This window comes from Pristis pectinata, chromosome 27 (assembly GCF_009764475.1).
Source record: "Pristis pectinata isolate sPriPec2 chromosome 27, sPriPec2.1.pri, whole genome shotgun sequence".
Classification (NCBI taxonomy): domain Eukaryota; kingdom Metazoa; phylum Chordata; class Chondrichthyes; order Rhinopristiformes; family Pristidae; genus Pristis; species Pristis pectinata.
The window spans coordinates 980,873-1,007,858 of record NC_067431.1 but is presented as its reverse complement, the minus strand read 5'-3'; the positions used below and the strand labels follow the sequence as shown (position 1 = coordinate 1,007,858).

Here is a 26,986-nt window from a genome sequence, read left to right as displayed (position 1 = left end):
CAGGCAATGTCTATGGAGAGAGAGAAACTGAGTTGGTATTTCAAGTTTATAAGCTTTCGTCAGAATGAAAAATTTAGAAATAAAACAAGTTTAAGGAAGTTTTAGTAAGATGAAGAGGAGTTAACGGGAAGTGCAGAGAGGAACCAGGAGAGACTGAACGTCACAAGAGGTGGTGGTGTTGGCTGAGGGAGGAGGCTCACCTTGTGCCTGGAGGAAGTATGAATCAGAGAGACTGAAATCGGAAGAACCAGAAGAGGAGAGAGAAAACCGGAGTGTGGGAAATGTGAGCTACAGGACTGATTATCTGAAGTTATTGAGTTTGAGGGCCACGTCAGAAGATGGAGCTGCGGTTCCTTGGAGTTTTGTTGAGCTTTGTTGGAAGACTGCAGGAGGCTAAAGAGAGAGAGAGAGTGGGATAGAAAATTAAAGTAACTGCAAGCTCAGGTCACCCCTCTGCAAAGCAGTCACCCAATCTGCATTTGATTTCCTCAAAGTAAATGAGATCATATCACGAGTGCCAAATGTAGTTCATTAGATTAACAGAGGTGCAGGTGAATCACTGCTTCACCTGTTTGGGTCCCTCAGCCACAGCTGAGGTGCCAAGTGACTGGAGGACAGTGAATGTAGTACCTTGTGGCAGTGGGGATAAACCAGGTAATTACAGGCCAGATAATCCAATGTTGGTGGTGGAAAGTTATTGGAAAAAATTCAGAAGGGCAGATTAATTGATATTTGGAAAGGTAGGAATTAGTCAAAAACCACCTTCATTATGGGGAGATTCTGTCTGATGAAGTTGGTTGAATTTTTTGAAGAGCCAACAAAAAGTGTACTGATCGGGGCAGTGGGGTTAAGTTGGTCTCCATGAACAACAGTAAGGCCTTTGACGTGTGGGACACTGGCACCAACGATTAGAGCCCACGAGATCTGGGCAAATTGGATCCAAAATTGTCTTTGTAGTCGGAGGCAGAGGGTGGTGGTGGAGGGTTGCTCTTGTGATTGAAAGCCAGTGAGCACTTTACGGTTTGTGATGTGCATTAATGATTTGGATGTGAATGTAGGGGGTATGTCTAGTTTGCAGATGACATGCTGATGTTGGGCAGAGCAATGACAGATGGAATTTGAGCCTAGTTAGTGTGAAGTGATGCATGTTGTGAGGTCAGATAAGAGTCAGACAGACAATGAATAGCAGGGCTCCAAGGAGTATTTAGGAACAGAGGAACCCAGGTGTACAAATCCGCCGATGGTGGCAGCACAGGTAGAAGGCACATGGGATGCTAGACTTCACTAGCTGAGACACAGAATACAAGAACAGGAAAGATACGGTACAGCTTTATAAAGCATTGCTGAAGCTACATCTGGAATATTGTGTGCATTTTTGGTCACTGCGGTATAGAAAGAACATGAATGAAACAAGACCCAAGGCAAGGTCAGTGAACAACACCTCATCTTGTATCAGGGCAGTTTGCAACCTTGTGGGCTCAATATCGCATTCTCTAACTTTAGAGAGCATGCTCTTCCTGTCCATGAAAGAACCATTAGTCACACATTCAGTCACGAGCAGCCCTCTACCATCACCCTCCAGCCTGTTCCCAAGCCAGTTTTGAATCCAAATTTGCCAACTTGCCCTGGATCCCATGTCCCTAACCTTTTGGAACAGTCTCCCTGTGGGACCTTGTCAAAAGCTTATTCAAGCCGATGGAAACCACATCTGCTGCACTGCCCTCATCAACACACTTTGTAATTTCTTCCTTCTGTTGCCCTTTGGGATTTTGCCTTTTCTTCAAAGGTCTTCCATTGTTTATTCTGTGTTTTGCCTTTGACTTCAGCCCTCCTGGACATGATCTCTTCTACTCACCAAAATTAGTCCCCCAGTTATGTTTTGTGGAGTGTTATATTTCATCCTTTTCCACAACGATTGTACCTTGATGATATTGTGAATCAAGGTATGATTCCAACTGAAATGTTCCAGCCCTGGCCCCCACCTCTACCCCCCCCCAACCCCCCCCCCGCCACCCCCCCCCCCACCACCACCATTCCTCAGAATTAGACCACTTCCATCAGGAAAAATCTCTTGGTGCATTGGGGGAATTGCATCAGTGCTTTTACACTGTTAGGGCCCAGCATTCATCGGGATAAATTATGTCTCCCCATCATCACCAATCGGTAGTCAGGTAATTGTTCTGGAAATTTGTTTTCTTCTTCCCCAGTTTGTAAGATCACACCTGGAATTCTGTGTGCAGTTCTGGTCGTCACACTGTGGGATGGATGTGGGTTCGCTGGAGAGAGTGTGAGGAGGTTTACCAGGAGGTTGCCTGGATTGGAGGACTTCCGTTATGGGGAGATACTGGACAGCGTGGGCTTGTTTCTCCTGCAGTGAAGGAGGCTGAGGGCTGATCTGATAGAAGTGTTAAGGTTATGAGAGGCATAGATAGGGTAGAAAGTCAAAACCTTTTTCTCATTGTAGCGGTATCAAAAACAAGAGGGCAGCAGTTTAAGGCGAAAGGAAGGAGTTTTACGGGATCTGAGAGGAATGTTTTCTTTACACAGAGTGATTGATATCTAGAACTCACTGCTAGAGGAGATGGGATCAGATACAGTCACTGTGTTTAAGTGGCATTTAGACACACACTTAAATGGTTGAGGCAGGGAAGTATACGGACATAGTGAGGGTAAATGGAATTAATGTAGGTGGGCAAAAAATTCGGCATGGATGTGGTGGACCGAAGGGCCTGTTTCTGTGCTGTACAAGTCGGTGACTCTAAGAGCTGGTTTGTTTACCCTTTGCAACCTTCAGTCACTTCTTCCCTTTCCGGTTCTACAGTTGCTTCTTTGAACAATTGACCTCTGTTTTCCCACCCCGTCTTTCCTGAATATCTTGTGGCCAGGACCATTAATTTTGAAGTCTTCCCTTGCCTGGAGCTGGGTCCCTGCTGTCACTGCTGCATCACAGATCCACGTGTAACCTGCCTGCAGCTCACTAACCTTGTTTATCGTGTCACCTTATGTATTCTGGACCTACCCTGGACTGCACCTTATTTACCCCAATTCCTTCTACTTCTGACCTATTCCATCTGTTGCTCTTTGCATCTCCTAGTTCTCTCTGCATAGTTTTTGTCTCTGCTACTCACTGCTGGTGTTAGCAATGGCAACTTGAAACCTGTCCACCCTTCACAGTCCCAGACCCTTGCCTTGTCCCAGAACCAACAAGGAGATCATGTTGGAATTCTATAAATTGGCAGTGAGACCTCAGCTATAATTTTGTGAATAATCTGGGCATCAGATCTCAGAGAAGGTAGAGGGCCCTTGGAAAAAGTGCAGCAGATTTGGACATCCTTTAGACATAGAACAGCACAGCACAGGAACAGGCCCTTTGACCCACCACGTTGTGCCAACCTAATTAAACTAGTAATTAAACTCCCAACTCAACTAATGCCTTCTGCCTACACAATGTCCATATCCCTCTATTCTCTGCACATGTATGTGCCTATCTAAGAGCCTCTTAAACACCTCTGTCATACTTGCCTTCACCACCACCCCTGGCAGTGCATTCCAGGCACCCACCACTCTGTGTGTAAAACAAAACGTGCCCACACATCATCTATGAACCAGCTGTCTACACTATCTATGCCTCTCATAATTGTATAAGCTTCTATCAGGTCTCCCCTCAGCCTCCACTGGTCCATAGAAAACAACTCAAGTTTGTCCAACCTCTCCTTATAGCACATGCCCTCTAATCCAGGCAGCATCCTGGTGAACCTCTTCTGCACCCTCTCCAAAGCTCCCACATCCTTCCTATAATGGGGCGACCAGAATTGAATGCAGTTACTCCAGATGCAGCCTAACCAGAGATCTATAAAACTGCAACATAACTTCCTGACTCTGGAACTCAGTGCTTCCGCTAATAAAGGCAAGCATGCCGTGCACTGCATTTACCACCCTATCAACCTGTGCAGCCACTCTCAGGGAGCTATGGAGTTGGTCACCCAAGATCAACATCAACACTGCCATTAACAGTGTACTGTCGCTTTACATTTGATCTCCCAAAGTGCAGCACCTCACACTTGGTCGGATTAAACTCCACCTGCCGTTTCTCCACCCATATTGGCAACTGATCTGTATCCCACTGTATCCTTTGGTGATCTTCTACACTATGCACAACACCAATCTTTGTATCATCTGCAAACTTACTAACCCACCCATTCACTTTTTCATTCAAGTCATTTGTCACAAACAGCAGAGGTCCCAGTACAGATGCCTGCGTAACACCACTAGTGACGGACCTCCAGTCAGAATAAGTCCCATTGACCACTACCCTCTGTCTTCTATGGGCAAACTGATTCTAAATCCAAATGGCCAAGTCATCATGGACCCCATGCATCTTAATGTTCTGGATGAGGATCCCATGAGGAGCCTTGTCAAACACCTTACTAAAGTCCATGTAGACGATACAGTATCTACAGCTCTACCTTCACCAATCACCTTCATCGCCTCTTTGGAAAAACTCTCGAAAGAGAGGATGGAACAGCTAGGACTGCTGCTAGAACAGAGAAGTTTATGAGGACACCTTGCAAAGGTTTGATGGATGCTGAGAAATTGTGATGGTGCATTTGAGGTGGTCAATAATTAGAGGCTGATAGAAGGGAAGGAAGGAGAAACATGTTCACTCAGTTGTTGGGATATGGAAATCTTGACCTGAAAAGGTAGTACTAGATAATTCTGTAAATATGACAGGTGCATGGATAGGAAAGAGGGATATGGGGCAAATGGGACTAGTTTAGATGGGCACCTTGGTTGGCATGGTTGAGTTGGGCCGAAGGGCCTGTTGCTATGCTGTATGCCTCTATATCTCCATTTTAAATGTTGGATTAGTTGAAGAAAAAAACCTCTTTGTAATCCCACGATACCTTGCATGTTTCTGTCGGTCCCTAACCACCTTGAAGGAGGAGGTGAGTGGGTGGGAAGCAGTAGATGGGCTGAATGGCTCCCTTCACTGCTGTCAGCTCTGTGATGTGAAGCCCTCTCTCCACCGTGGCCCCTGTGTCTACCTACCTTCTCCACTGTTCCTACACTCACTACGTTTGAAGTCCCACAGGATACCAGCTCTCTGCTTCCACATAACTCACAACTTGCACCCGTTGCCTCCCCCTTGAATGTAAAGCTTTTACTTCGGCAGAGAGGAACAGCACCTGCAGGATTGTGCTAATAGCCCCTACAGTCAGGGGAATCCCTGGCCCGTGAGGGTGCTCAACCCACCACGTCGATGCTTGCAAAAAAAATCTCAGCTCTTTGGGTCATTGCTAGCTGGCAGACAGTTTCAGTATTCTGCAGATGTTGAGTGAAATCCTTGACCCTGATGTCAGGGAGAGGATAGGACCATTGGCCTGTTTCTGTGCTGTATCTCGCTAATGACTCTGTGAACAGCCTGAATCATGTCTATGGTCACATCAACACCTGTTTGTAGCCTAACCTTAGAACTGTGTGTCAGTGTGGCCCCCTGCTCCCGTCCTTTCCATGGGGGTCTCATAGTACCTTGGATTTGGGGGTTTTGAGTTCAGCCACCTTGCAGCCCATTATGGATCTATATTTTGCTGTGATTCCTCTCCCGTGGTTCGATGGAAGTGCGCTAGAATCCCCTCCTCGTACTCGGCACTGAAAGCCGAGTGATGCCAAGCTCCAGGAGTGTTCCTGTACTGCCTCTCTCCTGGATGCCAAGCTCTGTGGTGTGGAGTGATCATCTCGTGGAACGCCAGTGTTTGAAGGGTTCTTTCTCTCCCCCGTGTTCTGCTGCTGCTCAGTCTCAGACACGGAACAAATGGAAGCACTTCAGTCAACGGGAAACTCTGGGCTCCACACTTGGCAACGGGTCTCAGTTGTCCCTGTGCTTTAAGTTCTATTTATGTTGTGCATGTTTTTTTAGTTCAGTATCCTTGCTTATTTTTCAATTATCCATGAAATTCACATCCCTTTAACCCTCTACTTGGAGAGTTTCAACCCTATCCCCTTATTTCCTTTGAGCTGGTAATTACTTTGGTTTTTATATCGGCACTTTTATCTCGGTCTCTTGATTTAAAACTCTTGGAGCCTCCTTCCTCCTGTTCACCATTCCAGCACATTCTATTATCACTCAGCACCCACTTATTTTTAGAATTTACAGCTATAATAATAAAGGACCTCTTTAGGAATGTACTAACTATTAATTAGTAACAGTAGTGGCCTAAAGTTAAAAAGTAAGAAGACAAGGTTAAATTTCACTTGGGCAACAGCAAACTATCTCCACAATTTATCAGTGAATTTGTAAATTTACTTAAAAACGGAAAGACTTGCCCTTACAAAGTACCTTCCACGCCCCTGTCCAAAGGTATGAATCATGAGTTACTACTGTAATGCAGGAATCGAGGAGGCCCATTTGAGCACTGTGTGGTAAGACAAACAGCGCTGTGGTAATGACCACTTGATCTGATTTGTAGAAATACTGACTGATGGAGAGCTCTCCTAATCCCCTTTGAAATTGTGTCATGGGATCTTCGACTTCCTGGATTTTCAAGCTGGTGTTTCCCTCTGAGCTCCATGGGAATGTTGGAAGTTGGGCCCAGTTATAAAGTTGACAATTTTTGGTTAAAACCAGAGTGGGAACGCAGCAAAAAACAAACTGTAAATTGCAGTTTATATCCATTCAAGAAACAGGGTGGAGCCTCAGTTAACATCGTAACCCAAGGAATTGTCTCCAACACTCCAGCACTCCCTCATTGGTAGGTTTAAAAAGTCAGCTGAGATTTTCAAGAAAATTTCGGTAGTGTCTAGATTTAAGCTAATTCATCGAGCCCTATGTGTTATAGACTTTGGGAGACTGGTACAAAAGACTAGAGCCAATGAGATCCAGGGCATGTTTGGCAAATTGGATCCAAAACTGGCTTAATGATAGGAGGCAGAGGATGGTAGGGGCAGGTTTTTTTGTGGTGGGGGCAGGTTTTTTGTGATGGGATGGCTGTGACCTTCGGGACGCTCATTGTTTGTTAAATATATTAATAATTTACTGATGGTGAGAAGAGTTGTTGTTTACAGGGTGACATTGGTCAGTTGGTAAGATGGGCAGAGCAATGGCAGATGGAATTTAATGCTGATAAGAGTGAGGTGATGCATTATGGGGGGGGGGGGGGGTGATAAGGGTGGGATGTCCATAATGAACAGTAGGGCCCTGGAGAGTATTGAGGAACCAAGGATCATTTGCCTTCATTGGTTGGGGCATAAAGAGCAGAGAGGTTATGTATGACTTTATAAAACATTGGTTAGGGTACAGCCAGAGTACTGTGTACGGATTTGGTCACCACACTACAGGCAGGATGTGACTGCACTGGAGAGGGTGCAGAGATGATTTACCAGGATATTGCCTGGGATGGAGCAGTTCAGTTAAGGAGGAGAGACAGGGGCCTAACAGGTGTACATCACAGAGGGGCATGAATAGGGTAGATGGCAGGAAATATTTTTCCAACCCAGAAGGTTGTCAGAACATTTTCATTGAGAGACTGATAGATATCTGGAGCATCCCGGCTAACTGGGTGGTGGAGGCAGGGATTCACAACATTTAAGTATTTCAACAACCACTTACATCACCAACACATAGAAAGCTATGGACTTAATGCTGGCAAATGAGGTAGGTATAAACTGGGTACTTGATGGTGATGTGGACATGAGGTGACGGTTTCTGTGCTTTACAACTCTGAGGTAGAGTTCAGGTGTGATCTGGAAGTGGTGTTTGGCTCGAGATAAAACTGGGTGGATCTGGGTCACTGGTTGGATTTTGGTTTGGTCCAGGTTACATTGGTAGGGACTGGGGTTGGTCCGGTTTGCGGTGGGACCGGGATTGCTGCAGGTGCGACAGTGAAGTGTTGGGTTGACCAAGGTGTAATCCCTGTGTCTGAGTGTGATCCAGATGTATGGGCAGTGGCAGGATTTGACTTGATTTGTTGATTGGGCCTGTGTTTGTTTTGCCTGTTAATGGCTGTGTCTGAGTGTGACTGAGGAGCAGTGGGTGGGAATGGTTTAGTTCAAAGTGTGCTGCTTGGGTCTGGGTTTAACTCTGCCTAATGGCCTGGTCTTGATTTCCCCTGGTACAGTGACTGGGTCGGAGCTTGAACTGGTGCAGTGGTGAAGTTGAGGGTTTCACCATCTTACCGGGGTGTCTGCATTTCCTGGTTGTCACGGATTAAAACGTGTAACTTAGGGTTTATGTTTGACTCGGTTCTCGTGTCTGGGTCTGGGATTGTTCCGTGTGTAATGCTATAACTTTGCTTTCACCAGTAGACAGCAGTCCCTGTTGGTTGGGTCTTGTCTGTCCTTTCAACCAGCAGGTTGTAGCTCGCTGCACCTGGTGTTTGGTATGTTGCTGTGGGGCAGGTGATGATCCAAGGGGTTTTCTGCACCTCTGCCCTGAACCCTGTGTCACTGTGATCCTTTTCCTCCTCAGGTAGCTCCCTCCAAACACGTAAAAGTCACGTTCAATGTATTCCTTTTGCAAAATCCGGACAAGGACAACATCTGCAGGGACTACGTGGAAATAAACAACAAGAAGTGAGTTGTTCTGCACTCACACACATCTGAGTTTATTGCCGTGGGCACCACCTACCCAGGGTATAAATGCCATGAGAGTCGGCTTTTTGCAGTACAGTACAGACATGGCAAACATTAAGTGCATAAACTTAAATTATAATAGGTCTTAGGGTTTGACAAATTGATAGATCTAAAGGAAAACACATTTTCCACATTTTTATCTTTTTTTCAGGGTGAAAAGGGCAACCAGTAATAGCACAGCTTCCCTTCGTTTGGAATAGGTTATAGGTGCAGAGAAGAAGAGGTGACTAAGAAGGTGCTCAGGATAGCTGAAGGTGTAGAATGTAAGAGCAGGGAGGTTATGAACTGGCGAGGTCACAGCTGGAGTTTCATGTGTAATTCTGGTTACCACGGTATAGGAAGGATCTGACTGCATTGGAGAGGGTGCAGAGGAGACTGACCAGGAGGTTGGCTGGGATGGAGAGTCTCCGTCATGAGGAGAGAGTGAGTACACTGGACTTGGAGCTGAGAAGGCTGAAGGGGGAGCCCGGTCCACCATGAAAAAAGATTTTCAAAAAATGTGGGAAAACCTGCTTTCCTTTGGCTCTATCAGTTTGTCAAACCCTAAACCTATGCCGTCTAACGTTAGACACCTCTGCCATGAGGAAAAGTGTTCTACTATCTACAGATCTATCCAGTCTTTCCTCACAACTGAACTGTCCTATCCCAGGGAATAATAGCAGCTTCTCAGTGCTGAAAGGTGTTTTGTGCTGTTGCCTGTCTGTGCGTTGGTGAGTTCAGCCATCGCCCTCAGCCTGGAGTTCGTGTCATTTCAAAGCTAGCTTCTCTCTCAACATTTCATTTCACCTCTCTTTTGTGGCTACAAAATTTTACCAGGCCCAGATTCAGGAGTATTTATCACCAGGAGTGCCATCCAGACCTTGGATTATTGTCCATCAGATCATCGCCGTGTCTAGATCGTCGGGGGAAAGAAGTAGTCAAAGGTTGCTGAGCCTTTTGAGGAGCTGTGGTTCCCTCTGTGGTTTTTCTAGTTAACAACAAAGACGGTAGAACAGACCAGCTCAGGAACAGGCCCTTCAGCCCACGATGTCTGCACTGAACACCATGCCAAATTAAACTAAACCTCATCTGCCTGCACGTGATCCATATCCCTCCATTCCCTGCAGATTCATGTATCTGTCTAACAGCCTCATGAATGCCACTGTCGTATCTGTTTTCACCACCACCCCGGCAGCCGGTTCCATGCACCCACCGCTCTCTGTGCTTAAAGAGAAAACTTGCCCTGTACATCTCCTTTAAACTTCCTCCCCTCACCTTAAATGCATGTCCTCTAATACTTGACATTTCTACCCTGGGAAAAAGATTCTGGCTGTCTATCTATGCTCCTCGTAATTTTATTACCTCCTGTCAGGTCTCCCTCAGCCTCTGCCACTCCAGAGAAAACAACCCAAGTTTGTCCAACCTCTCCTCATAGCTTATACCCTGTAATCCAGGCAGCATCGTGGTAAACCTCTTCTGCACCCTCTCCAAAGCCCCTACATCCTTCCTATAATGGGCGACCAGAATTGAATGCAATACTTAAAGTGCAGCAAAGTTCAATACAGCTGCAACGTGACCTCCTGACTCTTGTACTCAATGCCCCGACCAATGAAGGCAAGCATGCCGTACACCGTTATCACCCTATCTACTTGTGTGACGTCCATGGATTGTTTCCCTAATACAACAGGCCACATTAGAGGATCTAAACTGGACTCTCATTTGCAGTCTGAGCACCATTCCCTTCCATCTCCTGGCTCTTGGACCAGAGCATCTGTCCAAGTGCATTTAAGGATGTGGAGAGTTCCCTTATATACCTGTTGCAAAGACTCCACAGCCGTGAGCAGGGTCTGAGAGACGGGGATTGTTGTTACACCTAAAACAGTGATTTCATCAGTTCCCACAAGGTTACTGAACTCTGCACCTCTTCTGAATAATTCTGGTTTATTTTGGGATCTGTGGAAACCAGAGATTAGGTCTGTTGGATGGTCAATAGTGATGGTTTAGATAGTGTAAAAAGTTTCCATCTGTGGATGGTTCACGAACCAGGGGGCACAGATTTATAGTGCAGGGAAACGATGGAGGAGGGGTGGCCTGGGGAAAAGGATGAAGGGCAGAGCAGATCTGGGAGGATGGGGGGGAGCAGAACAGCAGCCATTTAAATGCAAGGAGTCTGACGGGTAAGGTGGATGAGGAAGGTGCTAAGTGGAGGCTCCAGCCTCTGCAGCCTCTTGTTTCTACTTATCACCTTCCAGTCCGTCTCCACCCCACCCACCCTCCCTCCCTCCCTCCCTCCCTCATGAGGCTCCACTGCCCCCATCTTTCTCTGTCCTTGTCTGTCTCAGCCTCTTCCTAATGCTACCCCTCCCCTCACCCACCTGACTCCATCTGCCCCTCACCCTCCTCCTCCACTTCAGCCCCTGCCTTGCCCCTCCCCCTCACCTCTTTACTGGCTCTCTTACAGTCATAAAGCATGTCCAAGCTGGCCCTCAAGTACCCACCTGTACCAGTCCCATTATCCAGCACTTGCCTGTAGCCTTCTACACCACGGGCTCCTCTAAATACTTCTAACACGATGTGAGGGAACCTCCCTCCACCACCCCTCAGGCAGTGCCTTCCAGATTCCAAACAACCTCTGAGTGAAAAAATTCTTTGAATTCCCTCTGAAGCTCCTATTGCTTACTTTAAATGTGCCTTCCAGTTTTAGAATTGTCTGCCGTGGGGACTAATTTCTCACTATTTACCATCTTATTTATTCCCTTCATAATTTTGTACACCTCTATCAGGTCCCCACTGCGCCTTCTCTGCTGCAAGGAAAATGAACCCAGTCCCTCCAGTTGCTCCTCACCATCCCAGGCAACGTTCGGCTCAATGTCCTCTGCACTCTCTGCAGCACAGTCACATCCTTCCTGCAGTGTGGTGACCAGAATTGTACAGTGCTCCGGTTGTGGCCTAACCAAGCTTTTAAACATTCATAACCTCCCTCCTCTTGTAGTCTATGCCCTGAAGTATCCTATGTGCCTTTATTAGTCACCGATCCTGCCGTCATCAGGGATTGTGTGTGCACCAATGTACACCTCAATACCTTCCAGGGTCCTGCCATTCATTCTGTTTATCCTAGTCTTACAAAAATGCAGCTCCTCTCATTTTTCAGCCATTCCCCTCCCCATGTTACCAACTGATCAATATCGTTCCGTAGCCTGACTACTGTCCTCACCACCCGTAATTCTGTGACATCTAGGAGTTTACTTATCATGCCTTGCATATTCACATCCAGATTATTAATGTACATAACAAATGATAAGAGTCCCAGCAACAAACCCAATTGCAAAAACAGCCCTTAACCAGCACCCTCTGTCTCTTCTTGCCCCACCAATTTTGGATCTAATTTGCCAAAATGCCCTGGATCCAATGGACATTTACCTTGTGTGCCAGTCTGTCACACGGGACCTCGCCAGAGGTCTGACTGAAGTCCATGTAGTATACGTCAACAAACTCATCAGTGCACTTACTCACCTCCTCAAAGTTCAGTCAGATTGACCAGATTAGATCTGCCCCCCTCCCCCACAAAGCAGAGCTGATTATTCCTCACCTATTATCCCCGACCCCTTCCTCCCTGTGCAGATTCATCCTTTCTAAATTTTTTTATTAATTTTATTTTACTTACAGCATGGTAACAGGCCCTTCCGGCCCAATGAATCTGCGCTGCCCATTTTAAACCCCCAAATTAACCTACCCATACGTCTTTAGAATGTGGGAGGAAACTGGACCACCCGGAGGAAACCCACGCAGACACGGGAGAACGTAAAAACTCCTTACAGACAGCGACGGGAATCGAACCCCGATCGCTGGCGCTGTAATAGCGTCGTGCTAACCGCTATGCTCCCGTACCTCAGAAATTTTTTCCAATATGCATGACTAAAAATATCCATATCTGATTATATGTGGTTAAATAAAACATCTTTCAAATGAAAGGCTCACAGGGATGGTGAAGAAGGTGTGGCACGCTTGCCTTCATGGGTCAGGGTGTAAAATATAAAAGCTGGGATGTTATGGTACAACTTTGTAAAACGTTAAGCAGTTCTGGTCACCACACTATATGAAGGATGTGATGGTGCGGAAGAGAGTGCAGAGGAGAGTCACCAGGATGTTGCCTTGATTGTAGGCTGGGCTTGTTTTCCCTGGAGCGAAGGAGCTGAGGGGTGACTTTTTACGCAGAGACTGGTTGATACCTGGAACTCGCTCCCAAGCTACATTTAAGTAGTATTTAGACACACACTTAAAAAGGCAAGGCATAAAAGGATACCGACCTAATACAGGCCAATGGGATTAGTGTCGATAGACTAAAAGTTTGGCATGGACGTCATGGGCTGAAGGGCCTGCTTCTGTGCTGCACGAGTGTGACAAAGGCCTACAGTTCCCTGGTTTTGAAAGTCGTAACTAGGTGAGTCAATTTCCATTCTAACTTTAAAGGAACTACTCTGGTCAACTTTGGGTTTTCCTAATCTAGTTATATTGACATTAATATCTATTTTAACATTAATGATGTTCAACACAAAACAATTTTCATCTGAAGCATTAGGTTCACCTGCTGCTAATTGACCGTTGAGCAGCTGTACGGAAACAGTCAATTAATGGCCCTCTATGTTGCTTGAAGTACATGTCCACACAGACCAGTAGATGATCAATCAAACTACTGAGCAATACACGTCATTTTCATATTCTTATTCCATATTTTCTTATGAATTGAAGGAGGCAATTTGGCCCATCAAAGTCCGAGTTAGCTCTCTTCATTAAGCACTCCCACGCAGATAACTTCTAAGTGAAAAGTTGCAAAGAATTTTCCCATGTTCACTTTTCCAGGCAACATTGCGTGTCTGGCTGTACGCCTGTCAGTTTTGAAATGGTTCCTGATCCATATGTTATCTGCTGTGACTTCAGCAGAGGGCATTATTGTACCAAATATTCCCCATTCTCATGAAACGTGCTGACATTTCATTGATAGTGTAAGGTGAAAAATGTGATAATTTACAATTGTTCCAACATTAGGATAGATGAAACCAAATGTCCTGGCCCCAGTGAGATATAATTCTTTACCTAAATTCTTTGCTGTTTTGAAATTACATTTAGTAACAACAATACTGGTTGTTAGTTTTGATCCTGGCAACCTAAATCAAAACCCTGTATCAGCTAAAGTACATTCAGCATGTTTGTACAGATATTAGGGTTGACCATTGGAAAACCATGTTTTTTTATGACAGACTGTGTTGTAAAATAACATATTAGGAGATGTGGAATAGCTTTAGTGGTTAAAAATGATTCGCCAATGCTAGAGGACGGAAGCAGCCTGTGGAGTTTTCATTGGTAAGATGAAGGGAGAAAAGGCTCCTGGCGTGGGACTAGTGAACAGTGGGTCTGCAGAATGTCGGGAGGTAAATAGAAACTGCAATGAGCAGAGTAGCTCATGTTTGGAAGGCAGTAAATATCCATGGTGTGTTAGGAGAGTTTTCCACAATAATATTTCCAGCTTTACAGTCAAGAATTGAATCAGCTATATGTACAGGACTTTAGGTCCACCATTTTTTGGAGTAGCAAAGATTTGCATCCTCTCTGCTATGGGGATGTGTCACATGAACATTTTAGATGGGTTATGTGGGCTTGACCACCGCGCCCCCCCCCCCCCCCCCCCCCCCCAGTTTTAGTTAACAGAGGAACAGTGTGTGAACATTTACCTGATGGTGATCATGGTGATCACGATATTTCAATGTAATATTTGAAAGACAAATAGTAAAGAGCTGGTAAGAATGTAGACTTGAGGAAGTCCAGCTTTAGCTTATCGTGACGGAGACTGTCCATGGTAAACACCAATGTTCAGAAAGGAGTGTAATGTAATTACAAAAGAGATAAATAGTGACATAAAACTAAAAACAAAAATCTACAATAACATCTAAACCTGTGCAGATCTCATCACTGGGAGAAGGACAAGGAATAACCTTGGAAACACCCACAGTAAAGGCAACAGAGGCAAAGGCAACAAGGCACAGAAAATCCAATCATTGCAAATTTCTCAAACAGTTGAGCAAAAGATGGTGATCGGGAGCAGCTCTGCAAGGATATCAGTAATATTTTTAATGGAAAGGCAAATAAATAACTTGTATTTACTGAAGAAGATTCTATTACGACACCTCAGAAAACAAATTATTTTTTGACAAAGGATTTTGGCAAATCAGGGATAGGAGCTCACACACTTAATGTCAGCATTATGTCAGGAATAAAGAAAACACTGCAGGTAAAGGGAGCCAGCTCTCCAGCTGCAGTCGGTCTCTGTATCAGGCTTTCATAGGAAGGGGATGGGGACATTACACTGGTTAATGGACCGGATCTTCCATCACTTGGCAAACTGCCAAAACCCACCCTCAGCCCATTGTTATTTATAGCGACCTTCTGGGTAGAGTCTCTTGCTGGGAAGCTGATCATAGCGGTGGAAGACTGCAGGGCTCTCAAGCCCATTGACAGGTTGTGCCCTCAGGGTGACTGGACAGTGTTCCCAGGATTACTGCCTGTCAGTCTTGTGGTTGACTAGTTTAAATATTTCTGTCATTCATAAAAACTGAAAGCACTCAAAATGTAAAATACTATTTAATTATTTCATTACTAGTAATGAAATGCTAGATCACAATTTAATTATACAAATATAATTGGGTGAAGAACTTCCCATTGGCCAGTGGTCGTTTCTTCCCATTGATGTGTGTACAAGCTGAGCTCCCGTGAGGAATGCAGGTATCTCTGGATCATCTTCACCCTCAACTTCCACCCAACTGAGTGGGTAGAAATGCCAATGGATCTTTGCCAGAAATCAGTCAGAAAATTACAATTTAAGAAAGGTGATAGAAGCGACAATTGGCCATTTAGCCTAAAGTTTTGTTGAGAAATTGCTAGTGTACAATAGTTAGAGTGACTGAACGCCTTAAACACAGAGCTGGCATGGCCGTACATAAAGGAATATCAAAAACTACAAATGCTGGGAACCTGAAAAAAGAAACTGGTAGGCTGGGAACTCTCAGCAGGTCAGGCAGCATCCATGGAAGTGAAACAGTTAACCGCTGAAGAGATCTTTCAAGAATCACTGGAGTCAGGAATTGTTCCAGAGGACTGGAAAATCGCAAATGTCACTCCACTCTTGAAGAAGGGAGGGAGGCAAAAGATAGGAAATTATAGGCCAGTTAGCCTGACTTCAGTGGTTGGTAAGGTTTTTATTAAGTCCATTATTAAGGATGAGGTTTCAGGATAGTTGGAAGCACATGATAAAATAGGCCAAAGTCAGCATGGTTTCCTTAAGAGGAAATCTTGCCTGACAAATCGGTTGGAATTCTCTGAGGAAGTAACAGGCAGGATAGACAAAGGAGAGTCAGTGGATGTTGTTTACTTGGATTTTCAGAAGGCCTTTGACAAGGTGCCGCACATGAGGCTGCTAAACAAGATAGGAGCCCATGGTATTACAGGAAAGGTACCAGCATGGATAGAAGATTGGCTGACTGGCAGAAGATATGGAGTGGAAATAAAGGGGGCCTTTTCTGGTTGGCTGTCAGTGTTCCGCAGGGGTCAGTGTTGAGTCCGCTACTTTTCATGTTGTATGTTAATGATCTGGAGGACAGAATTGATGGCTTTGTGGCCAAGTTTGCAGATGATACCAAGATAGGTGGGGGGGGCAGGTAGTGTTGAGGAAGCAGGGAGTCTATAGAAGGACTTGGACAGGTTGAGAGAATGGGCAAAGAAGTGGCAGATGGAATACAACGTAGGGAAATGTATATTTATGCACTTTGGTAGAAGGAATAAAGGCGTAGATTATTTTCTAAACTGAGACACAAAGGCAAATGGTTGTGGTCTTCAGACATGAATCATCCCAGCCCAGGATATCACCGAAGGGCAGTGTCCTCAGCCTCACCGTCAACAGCTGTATCATCAATGATCTTCCTTCCAGTGTCAGAATTGTGGGTGCTCATTGATTGTACAATGTTCAATTCCACTTGCAACTCCTCAGCAAATGAAGCAGCCCATGCCTGCATGAAGCAGGACCCAGACAACTTTCAGGTTGTAAATGGCAAGTAACTTCCATGCTACAGAAATGCTGGGCAATGACCATCTCTAACAAGAACGAGTTGAACCACCTTCCCTTGTCACCTTCCAGTGACATTATCATCACCAGGTTCCCCTGGAATTACTACTGACCAGAAACTCACCTGGACCAACCACATAAATACTGTGGCTACAAGAGCAGGTCAGAGGCTGGTATTGTGTGATGAGTGGCTCACTTCCATGTACAAGGCACAAGTAAGATGGTGAAGAAATACTCTTCAGTTCTCCAGATGAGTGTCGAGCCAACATCTCTCAAGAAACCTGACACCATCCAGGACAAGGCAGGCACTTGTTTGGCACCCCATCAACCACTGTAAACATTCACTCCCTGCGCCACCGGCACACACAGTCTCCAGTGTGTACTGTCTGCAGTTACTTGGCCAAGCTGTGCCCACAGCACCTCCCAACCCCATGATCTGTACCGCCGGGAAGGACGAGGATGGGGGAAACACCTGCAGGTTGCCCCCAAGTCTCTCACAATCCTGACTTGGAAATATCTCCTCGTTCCTCCGTCACTGGGTCTACGTCCTGCAGCTGCCTCCCAACAGCAGTGTGGGGCAGCTTCACCACACAGACTGTAGCGGTTCAGGACAGCTCACTGCCACCTTCTCAGGATAATGAGGGATGGGGAAGAAATGCTGACTTTGCTGGTGATATCAGCAGACAGTCCAAGGGGCGAGGCTGGCTAGCTGGCATTTTTTCTAGGGAACAAATGTGACTGAGAGATTTAAGTGAGGTGTATAAAATTATGAGAGGTTGAGCCACAGTGAGTAGGAAGGACCCAGTTCCCTTACTTGGGGTCTTAGATTTGGATAAGTTGTTGGGACCAGAGGAAGGTTGGGGCAGGCGTGGGGGAGAAGGTGTCTGGAACTTGCTGCAAAAACATGGTGGAGGCAGAAACCTTCAGGTCTTAAGTACCTGAACGATGACTTAAGAACTATAACCTCCAGGACTCTGGATGAAGGTCTGAGATCAATTAAAAGTCTAAACACAGCAAATACTGGAAACACTCAGCAGGTCAGGCAGCACAGTGGAAGGAGGAAGATAATATTTCAGGTTAAAGACCCTTCGTTATAATTGGGAAAGATAGAAAACAAGTTAAGTTTAAGTAGCAGAGAGGGTGGGGGTAAAGGGAATATCTCTGAAAGGGTGAGGTCAGGAATGCCATGGAGATAAGTTTGTTGAAGGATAAAGCATGGAGGTTTGAGGTAATGTAAAGAAGCTCAGCTTTTGGAGAAGCATAGTCTGATTAGGGACAGTCAGCATGGCTTTGGTGAGGGACAGGCTGTGCCTCACGAGCCTGATTTGAATTCTTTGAGGATGTGACAAAACACATTGAGGGTAGAGCAGTGGATGTGGTGTACATGGACTCTAGTAAGGCATTTGATAGGCTCATTAAGAAGGTCAGGAGGCATGGGGTCCAGGGAAACTTGGTGTAGATTTGGAATTGGCTTGCCCATAGAGGGCAGAAGATGGTTGCAGATGGAGCGTGTTCTGCCTGGAGGTCAGTGACCAGTGGTGTTCCACAGGGATCTGTTCTGGAACTCCTACTCTGGGATTTTTTACAAATGACTTGAATGAGGATGTGGAAGGATGGGTTAATACGTTTGCAGATGTTGCAAAGGTTGGTGGTGTTGTGGATGGTGTAGAAGGTTGTCGAGGGTCACAATGGGACATTGATAGGATGCAATGCTGGGCTGAGAAGTGGCAGATGGAGTTCAACCTGGAAAAATGTGAAGTGATTCACTTTGGATGGTTGAGCTTGAAGGCAGACTACAAGGTTATTCACAGGATTCTTAGCAGTGTGGAGAAACAGAGGGATCTTGGGATCCAAGTCCAGAGATCCCTCAAAGTTGCTGTGCAAGTTGATGGGGTTGTTAAGAAGGTGTAAGGCATGTTGGCCTTCATTAGTGGGGATATTGAGTTCAAGAGCCACGAGGTGATGTTGCAGCTCTATAAAACCCTGGTTAGACCACACTTGGAGTACTGTGTTCAATTCTGGATGCCTCATTATAGAAAGGATGTGGAAGCTTTACAGAGGGTGCAGAGGAGATTTACCAGGATGCTGCCTGGATTGGAGAACATGTCTTATGAGGATTGGTTGAGCGAACTAGGGCTTTTCTCTTTGGAGAGGAGGAGGGTGAGAGGTGACCTGATAGAGGTGTACAAGATGATAAGGGGCATAGATCGAGCGGACAGTCAGAGACTTTGTCCCAGGGCAGAAATAGTTAACACAAAGGGGCATAATTTTAAATTGATTGGAGGAAAGTACGGCGGGGATATCAGAGGTAAGTTTTTTTTTATACAGAGAGTGGTGGATGCATGGAACGTGCTGCCAGGGGTGCTGGTAGAGGCAAATGCATTGGGGACATTTAAGAGACTTTTAGATAGGCACATGGCTGATAGAAAAATGGAGGGGCATGTGGGAGGGAAGGGTTAGATTGATCTTAGATTGAGTAGGTTAAAAGGTTGGCACAATATCTTGGGCCGAAGGGCCTGTACTGTGCTGTAATGTTCCATGTTCGCGCTCTCTCTCACGCTCTCTCTCTCACGCTCTCTCTCTCTCTCTCACATTTAGCATGGCCTGAACTGTTTTAGCATCCCTATAGGTCAGCATTTTGCAGCTTTAGGTTGTGTTGTGTCTCTCTGCCCTCATTAGTGCGTCAGACAGTTTGTTTCATGAACATTTTATCCCCACAGGAACCCTGACCTCACCTATCAGTGGTATTCCCTTTGTCCTGCCTGATCCATCCCTCTCCCTCCCTCCATCTCTACAACTTAAACCTAACTTGTTTTCTCACTTTCCAGTTCTGATGAGGGGTCTTTGGCCTGATATGTTACCTCCATTTCTCTTTCCACAGATGCTGCCTGACCTGCTGAGTGTTCCCAGCATTTCCTGTTTTTATTTCAGATTTCCAGCGTCTGCAGTTTATGATCTTCATTTACGTAGCCTGCTAGCTCTTTGTATTAAAGCTGCTTTTAATTTTCATGTAACTTAGAATCTATCCTTGGCTGGTGGAACCCTCCTGCACTCTAGATTTCTGATTCTGGAGACACGAGATTGCAGATGCTGGAATCTGGAGCAACAAACAATCTGCTGGAGGAACTCTTGATGCAGGGTTTTGACTTGAAACGTCGATGATACCTTTCCCCACAGGTGCTGCTCAATCTGCTGAGTTCCTCCAGCAGGTCGTTTGTAACTTTCTGATTCTGTTTCTTTAACAATAATAGACAAAGGATGTCTCGTTCCATCACGGATTGGCCAGGAAGTGGGACAGGCTAAATGGTGCTCATGTCTACTTCAAATCATGGTTCATGTTTCTGTGTTGTCTGACTCTACCACCTCTCTGTCCTCCTGAGAGGCTCCTTCAGATACCTTGGGACATTTTACTGAGTTAAAAATGCTGCATAAATGCACATGTTTTTGTTGATTTACCAACAATCCTACTCTTTTATCTTCCAGGATCTGTGGAGAGAAACCGAAGATGGTGGAACTGGGCAATAAGAATGAGATGACAGTCAAGTTCCATTCTGATGGGGCTGAGTCATTTCGAGGATTTTCTGCTATGTTTGAACCTTATGATCCTAGTAAACGTGAGTAACAGAGGTGTGACTTTGGAGGAGAGGGTTAGATTGTGGGAGGCACAAGATTGTGGGAGGAATGAATAAGAGGACAATCAGCAAGTAAAAACAGATGAGGAGGGAGTGAGTGATGTGAATCCATCTCTGGAGAGCACTCGTTCTGTAAAGTCTGCCTCCAATGATTCAGACTGTCTGAACTCTGGTTAATCCAATGTTAATGGGAGGGCTCTGGGGAGCGTTGTAGAACAGACAGGCCTGGGTTGCAGGTACATAGCTCCTTGAAAGTAGTGACACAGGTAGACATGGTGAAGAAAGTGTTTGGCACTTGAAATATTGGTCAGGATATTGATTACAGGAGTTGTGACGTAATGTTACAGCTGTACAAGATATTGGTGAGTAGTGTGTTCAGTTCTGGTCACCCTGCTATAGGAAGGATCTCATTAAACTGGAAAGGGTACAAAAACAATTTACAAGGACATAACCAGGACTGGAGGGTTTGAGTTATGAGGGGAGGTTGGATAGGCTGGGACTATGGAGTGTAGGAGGCTGAGGGGTGACCTTAGGTTTATAAAATCATGAGGGTCATGGATAAGGTGAATAACCACAGTCTTTTCCCCAGGATAGGGGAGTACAAAACTAGAGGCCATAGGTTTAAAGTGAGAGGGGAGAGATTTACAAGGAACCTGAGGGACAACTTTTTCATACAGAGGGTGCTGGGTATATGGAACGAGCTGTCAGAGGAGGTGGTAGAGGTGGGTACAATTATGACATTTAAAAGATACTTGGAAGGTATGTGGATAGGAAATGGGATCTGGTTCAGATTGCCAGCATCTGTAATTCTTTTGATTTTCTTGCATTTGCCACTGTTAATGTTGTTACACCTTTGCTGGCTATACCTTCAGTGCCAGGACATGCAAAAGTATCAAATATCTTTCTATCTTTACCTTCCTTTTTCAATTGCACTCATTGATCGTCTGAATGGTTCATTTTGTTTGGAAGTGCACCTGTTAATGGCATGGGGACACTCCCTGGGCTGGAGAAGCTGCATCAATGACTGTTAATAATGTATATTCTTCTGCAGCTTGCCCGAAGAAGTTTGCCTGCAATAATGGCCGTTGTGTTCAGTTGGACCTGAAGTGTGACGGTTGGAATGACTGTGGAGACAACAGCGATGAAATCAACTGTGGTAGGTGTCTATGTTACACTACTGCCACTTCGCAGCAGCATTTTCTTACTTGAGGAAAGATATACTGGCTTTGGAGGTGGTGCAGAGGAGGGTTCACTGGGTTGATTCTGGGGATGAGGGGGTTAGCCTCTGAGGAGAGATTGAGTCACCTGGGACTATACTTGCTGGAATTCAGAAGAATGAGAGGGGATCTTATAGAAACATAAAATTATGAAAAGGATAGATAAGATAGAGGCAGGAAGGTTGTTTCCACTGGTAGGTGAGACTAGAACTAGGGGACATAGCCTCAAGATTTGAGGGAGTAGATTTAGGACGAAGATAAGGAGAAACTGCTTTTCCCACGGAGTACTGAATCTGTGGAATTCTCTGCTCAGGGAAACAGTGGAGGCTACCTCTTTAAATATACTTAAAACACAGATAAATTTTTGCATAGTAGGGGAATTAAGGGTTATGGGGAAAAGGCAGGTAGGTGGATCTGAGTCCACGGCCAGATCAGCCATGATCTTATTGAATGGCTGAGCAGGCTCAATGGGCCAGGTGGCCGACTCCTGCTCCAATTTCTTATGTTCTCAGTGGGATGAGGGAGTCATATTACAGTAAATAATCTTGGAATATGTATAAGTTACTGCTTCTTAGACATTCAGAGTAAAGCTGCTGATAATTAGCTGTTCTCTTTTACAAGAATAGATGTTTAATTTTTAATCAGACAAAATCCTAAATGCAGACAGTTTCATGGACACGTTGGTGGGACTGAGAGCTTTGGAATCAACATGGGGAATTTGAGTCACCAGCCAATCAACCTTGAACTAGTTACAAGACTGAGTGGGCTTGTGGGGCTGAATGGCTCCTCTGTGCTGGGGATGGGCCGTGTCACAGGGACTGAGTGCCCTTGGGGCTGGAGGAGAGGCTATGGGTATGGTGGGGTACAGATTCAAGGAACTGTTGGTAATTCTTCTCTCTCCCCTAGAGTGTAGCAGTGACCAGTTCCACTGTGGTACAGGGCTCTGTAAATCGATGTTTTGGGTGTGTGATGGTGTCAATGACTGTGGCGATAACAGTGATGAAGCAAATTGTGGTACGTACCTTCAACGGTTTCTGCTGTGGTACCAATACTTCTACTCTCTTCCCTTCCCTTCCCCACCCCCCATCTCGTTCCCCTGCTGCTTATACGCCCTCTTGCCCCTTCCCACATGTGGCTCTCTCCTTTCTCCACACCCCTCAAGTTTCCTCATGCATACACATCCCAACCCACCTGCTTCACCATCCCCCCCCCCCCACACCCCAACACGCGGCTTGTCCTGCTGCCCACACCCCCCGCCCCACCCCACCCCCACACCCCCAGTCCTATCAAATCACCAACCCCCACCCTCCTGGATCCTGTCACATCTCCCAGCCTGGCTCCTGACCATAAGCCACATCTGCCCTCTTGAAACCAGAGGGAACCAAGGAAGAAGAATGCAACAGTGTCATGAGCTTCAGTGTCTAATGTGTGTTTGTATTTTTCAGAATGTGCAGTTGATGAGATGAAGTGTATGAATGGAAAGTGTATTCCTGAGGTACAGAGGTGCAACTTGGTGGACGAATGTGGGGACAGATCTGATGAGCAGGGTTGCAGTGAAGGTAAGCTGATGAGTCTCCACCTCACCTTTCCAAAATTAACCTGTACCTAACATGCAGTTTGGTCTGCCCCTGAAGCATCTGTCTGATAGAATCAGAGTTGTGATGGGTACTGAAGGAAGGCATTTGAACCATCAAGTTAGTGATGGCTCAGTGTAGAGGTAGCTTTACCATCTCTGGCCTGCGCTGTTATCTGCTTGGAAGCTTTTAAATGAACAATGGACAGTTAACGATGAACCACTGAGTTGTAAGCTGGAGGTCTGTTTGTGGGCTTGGTAATGCCATGCATTTGTTCCCTGGCAGCCGAGAACACTGTGGCCTGTACTGATTACACGTACAAATGTAGGGACGGTAGCTGCATCAAGAAGAAGAATCCTGAGTGCGATGGGACCAGACATTGTGCTGACGGGTCTGACGAGCAGAATTGTGGTAAATACTCATTATCTTGCATCTCATTGAGTTCCTGGTTGCTAGTGGTACCCAAATACCTTCATCAACTGGACGAGGAGGTTGGCCAGACCCCTCTTCAGTGGGCAGGTAATCCCTCTCCACCGGAGTTGGTCACACCTCTCGACCACGTGGGTTTTGGTCACCTCACTTCACGTGGCGGGTGATTCCTCCCTCTCTGCTGGGGCATTGGGTCACGGAGACACTTAGCAAATCACTTAAATGTAAATTTTGTCAAATGTTGGATTAAATAAGTGTACAAGATGGTGACGGATGTAGTGCTTGTGCTGTTTAGGAGGAATGATGGTTTTGTTTTAATGGTGGGCACCTAGTAAACGTGGGTGTGCTCAGGAGATGCACAAGGTTAACTTGCAGGAATAAGGCACCAGGTGAATTATATTAACCTTTACTGTAAGGGATTAGGGTGAAAAGCATAACAATTTTCCTGACACTGCACAGGACTTTGGTCAGACCACTTTGATAGTGTTGGAAAGCTTTGGAAACATGTTGGAAATGTAAACAAGGTACAAGTTCTGATCTCACTGAATAGCAAACCAGCTGAAAGGCCCTATTGCCTTCTGGTCGCCATTCTTATGATCTAAAGTTCAAGTTTGTTGTAGGAGAGGGGTGGAGTGGGGCTCCCTAGGGAGACTGAGGGGCGAGGTCCGAGCACTGGGGGGGTCCTGATGAACTGGGGAGATGAGCTCTTGGGGAGGTGGGGTTTGAATAGAGTTGAGCTGTGCAGGGGAGGGGGTGAAGAGAGGGTGAAATGCTGCTGGCAGGTGGGCTCGATGATGGAGCTGAGCTGTGAGGGAGCCCCAGTAATGGCTGGGAGTCTGGTCCTTTGCAGGAGCCTTGGGCAGGTGATGTGGTTGCTGGGAGTACTTCCATTAAATACTGACGTGTGTTTACAGATTGTGGGACTCGACCGTACAAGCACTCCCGTATTGTGGGTGGTATGGATGCGGAGATCGGAGAGTGGCCTTGGCAGGTCAGCCTGCACTTCAAGAAGCTCGGGAGTACATGTGGAGCCTCAGTGATCTCCAACAACTGGCTGGTGTCAGCAGCCCACTGTTTCCAGGATTTTCAAGGCACCAGGTCAGTGTTCAGTGGGCAAGTTCTAGGAGATACTCCCTCCCCCACCCATCCCCCCACTCCCCTCACAGGAATGTGTGTGCATTGGGGGGTTTGATTTGGCCTTCATCCTGTTGTCTCCACCCCCCTCTCCTCCCCAGATACAGTCTCCTGTCCGTCTTTGCCCCTCCCCCCTTCCTTACCGTTGTATCACTGTCCCTCCCGGCACCAACCTACCTCACTACACACCTCATCCATCTCCGGCACTCTCCCTCCACTACTAATCTGTCTCCCTGGCCTCCCTGCAGATACTCTGATCCTGGTCACTGGGTTGCGTACCTCGGACTTCATGTTCAACATAAGTTGAGTGATCGAGTGGTGAAGGAGAACATCAAACGGATCATTGTTCATGAAAAGTACAACCCACAGATGTTTGATAATGACATTGCCCTGTTGGAGTTGGCTCATCCTGTGACTTTCACCAGTGTCATTCAACCCATCTGTCTCCCCGATGCTTCACATGACTTCCCTGTGGGTAAATCCACCTGGGTCACAGGCTGGGGCAAAACAAGTGAAAGCGGTGAGTGGAGCACGTGAATCTGCCGAGGTTATGGTTGTTGTGCTGTCGATCCAACCTGCTGTCACCAGTGTTCAGATTCAAAGGTCTTCCATTGAACCGTCAGCTCTGTGTCTCTCTCCACAGATGCTGCCTGACTTGCTGAGTGTTTCTAGCATTTTCTGGCTTTAGTTCAGATTTCCAGCATCTGCACGTTGTTGTTACTTTTATTCACTGCTGTAATTCAAACTGTGGAGGAGCAGGAACATTCACACGCCGGCTGGACCCCACACGTTCTACAGAGTCCACTTTTCAAAAATATTGATTATTTTCAAATATGAATGAAGTTAGAACGTAAAACAGTACAGGAGCAGGCCCTTCAGCCCACCATGGCATTGCCGAACTAATTCAACTACTAATCATAGAACAGCACAGCACAATACAGGCCCTTCGGCCCACCATGTTGTGCCGACCTTTAAACCTCGCCTAAGACTATCTAACCCCTTCCTCCCACATATCCTCCATATGCTTATCTAGTAATCTCTTGAATTTGACCAATGTACCTGCCTTCACCACCGCCCCAGGAAGCGCATTCCATGCCCCAACCACTCCCTGGGTAAAAAACCTCTCTCTGATATTTCCCTTGAACTTCCCACCCATTACTTTAAAGCCATGCCCTCTTGTTTTGAGCATTGGTGCCCTGGGAAAGAGGTGCTGGCTGTCCGCTCTATCTATTCCTCTTAATATTTTGTACACCTCTATCATGTCTCCTCTCATCCTCCTTCTCTCCAAAGAGGAAAGCCCTAGCTCCCTTAGTCTCTCCTCATAATGCATACTCTCTAATCCAGGCAGCATCCTGGTAAATCTCCTCTGCACCCTTTCCAACGCTTCCACATCCTTCCTATAATGAGGTGACCAGAACTAACTTCAGGTGAACAGAATTAAATACCTAACTAAATTAATCCCTTTTGCCTATATAATGTCCATATCCCTCCATTCTCTGCATGCCCATGTCCCTATCCAAGAGCCTCTTAAATGCCTCTATTGTATCTGCCTCCACCACCACTCCTGGCAGTGCATTCCAGGCACCCACCACTCTGTGTAAAAACAAAACTTGCCTCACACATCTCCTTTGAACTTATCCCCTCTCACCTTAAACACATTCCCTCTAGCATTAGATGCTATCACCCTGGGAAAAAGATACCAACTATCTACTCTATCTATGCCTCTCATAATCTTCAGCCTCCTCAGCCTCTGCCACCCCAGAGGAAACAACCCATTTGTCCAACCTCAACGCCATTGAGGCAGGCACATTAGCAACATTTAAAAGCCATTTAGATAAGTACATGGATAGGAGGGGTTTAGCGAGCTATGGGCCAGACGTGAGCAGATGGGACTATCTCGCTGGGCAACACAGTCGGCCTGGGCTGAAGGGCCTGTTTCCTTGCTGTATGACTCTATGCCTCTCCTTACAGCGCATGCCCTCTAATCCAGGCAGCATCCTGGTAAACTTCTTCTGCACCCTCTCCAAAGCCTCCACATATTCCTAACAATGTTTGTATCATCTGCAAACTTACCAACCCACCCATCCACGTTTTCATCATCGAAGTCATTTATATACATCACAAACAGCAGAGGTCCCAGTATGGATCCCTGTGGAACACCATTAGTCGTGGACCTCCAGCCAGAATAAGTCCCATCGATCACTACCCTTTGTCTTTTCTGTGCAAGCCGATTCTGAATCCAAGTGGTCAAATCTTAGATAAGGTGTTTTAGTAAGGCGT

General features: G+C 46.1%; 1 protein-coding gene across 2 annotated transcripts in view; it reads left to right on the top strand.

The window, feature by feature from the left end:
- st14b (ST14 transmembrane serine protease matriptase b) overlaps nucleotides 1-26,986 on the top strand; it is an 84,370-nt gene that overhangs the window by 47,004 nt on the left and 10,380 nt on the right. For both annotated transcript variants that reach the window (XM_052040098.1, XM_052040099.1), the window contains 8 exons: nucleotides 8,465-8,568; nucleotides 20,204-20,334; nucleotides 21,404-21,508; nucleotides 22,476-22,583; nucleotides 23,015-23,128; nucleotides 23,429-23,554; nucleotides 24,487-24,670; nucleotides 24,955-25,226. In XM_052040098.1, coding sequence (XP_051896058.1) covers nucleotides 8,465-8,568; nucleotides 20,204-20,334; nucleotides 21,404-21,508; nucleotides 22,476-22,583; nucleotides 23,015-23,128; nucleotides 23,429-23,554; nucleotides 24,487-24,670; nucleotides 24,955-25,226 — 1,144 coding nt within the window. The remainder of the gene's footprint in view (nucleotides 1-8,464; nucleotides 8,569-20,203; nucleotides 20,335-21,403; nucleotides 21,509-22,475; nucleotides 22,584-23,014; nucleotides 23,129-23,428; nucleotides 23,555-24,486; nucleotides 24,671-24,954; nucleotides 25,227-26,986) is intronic.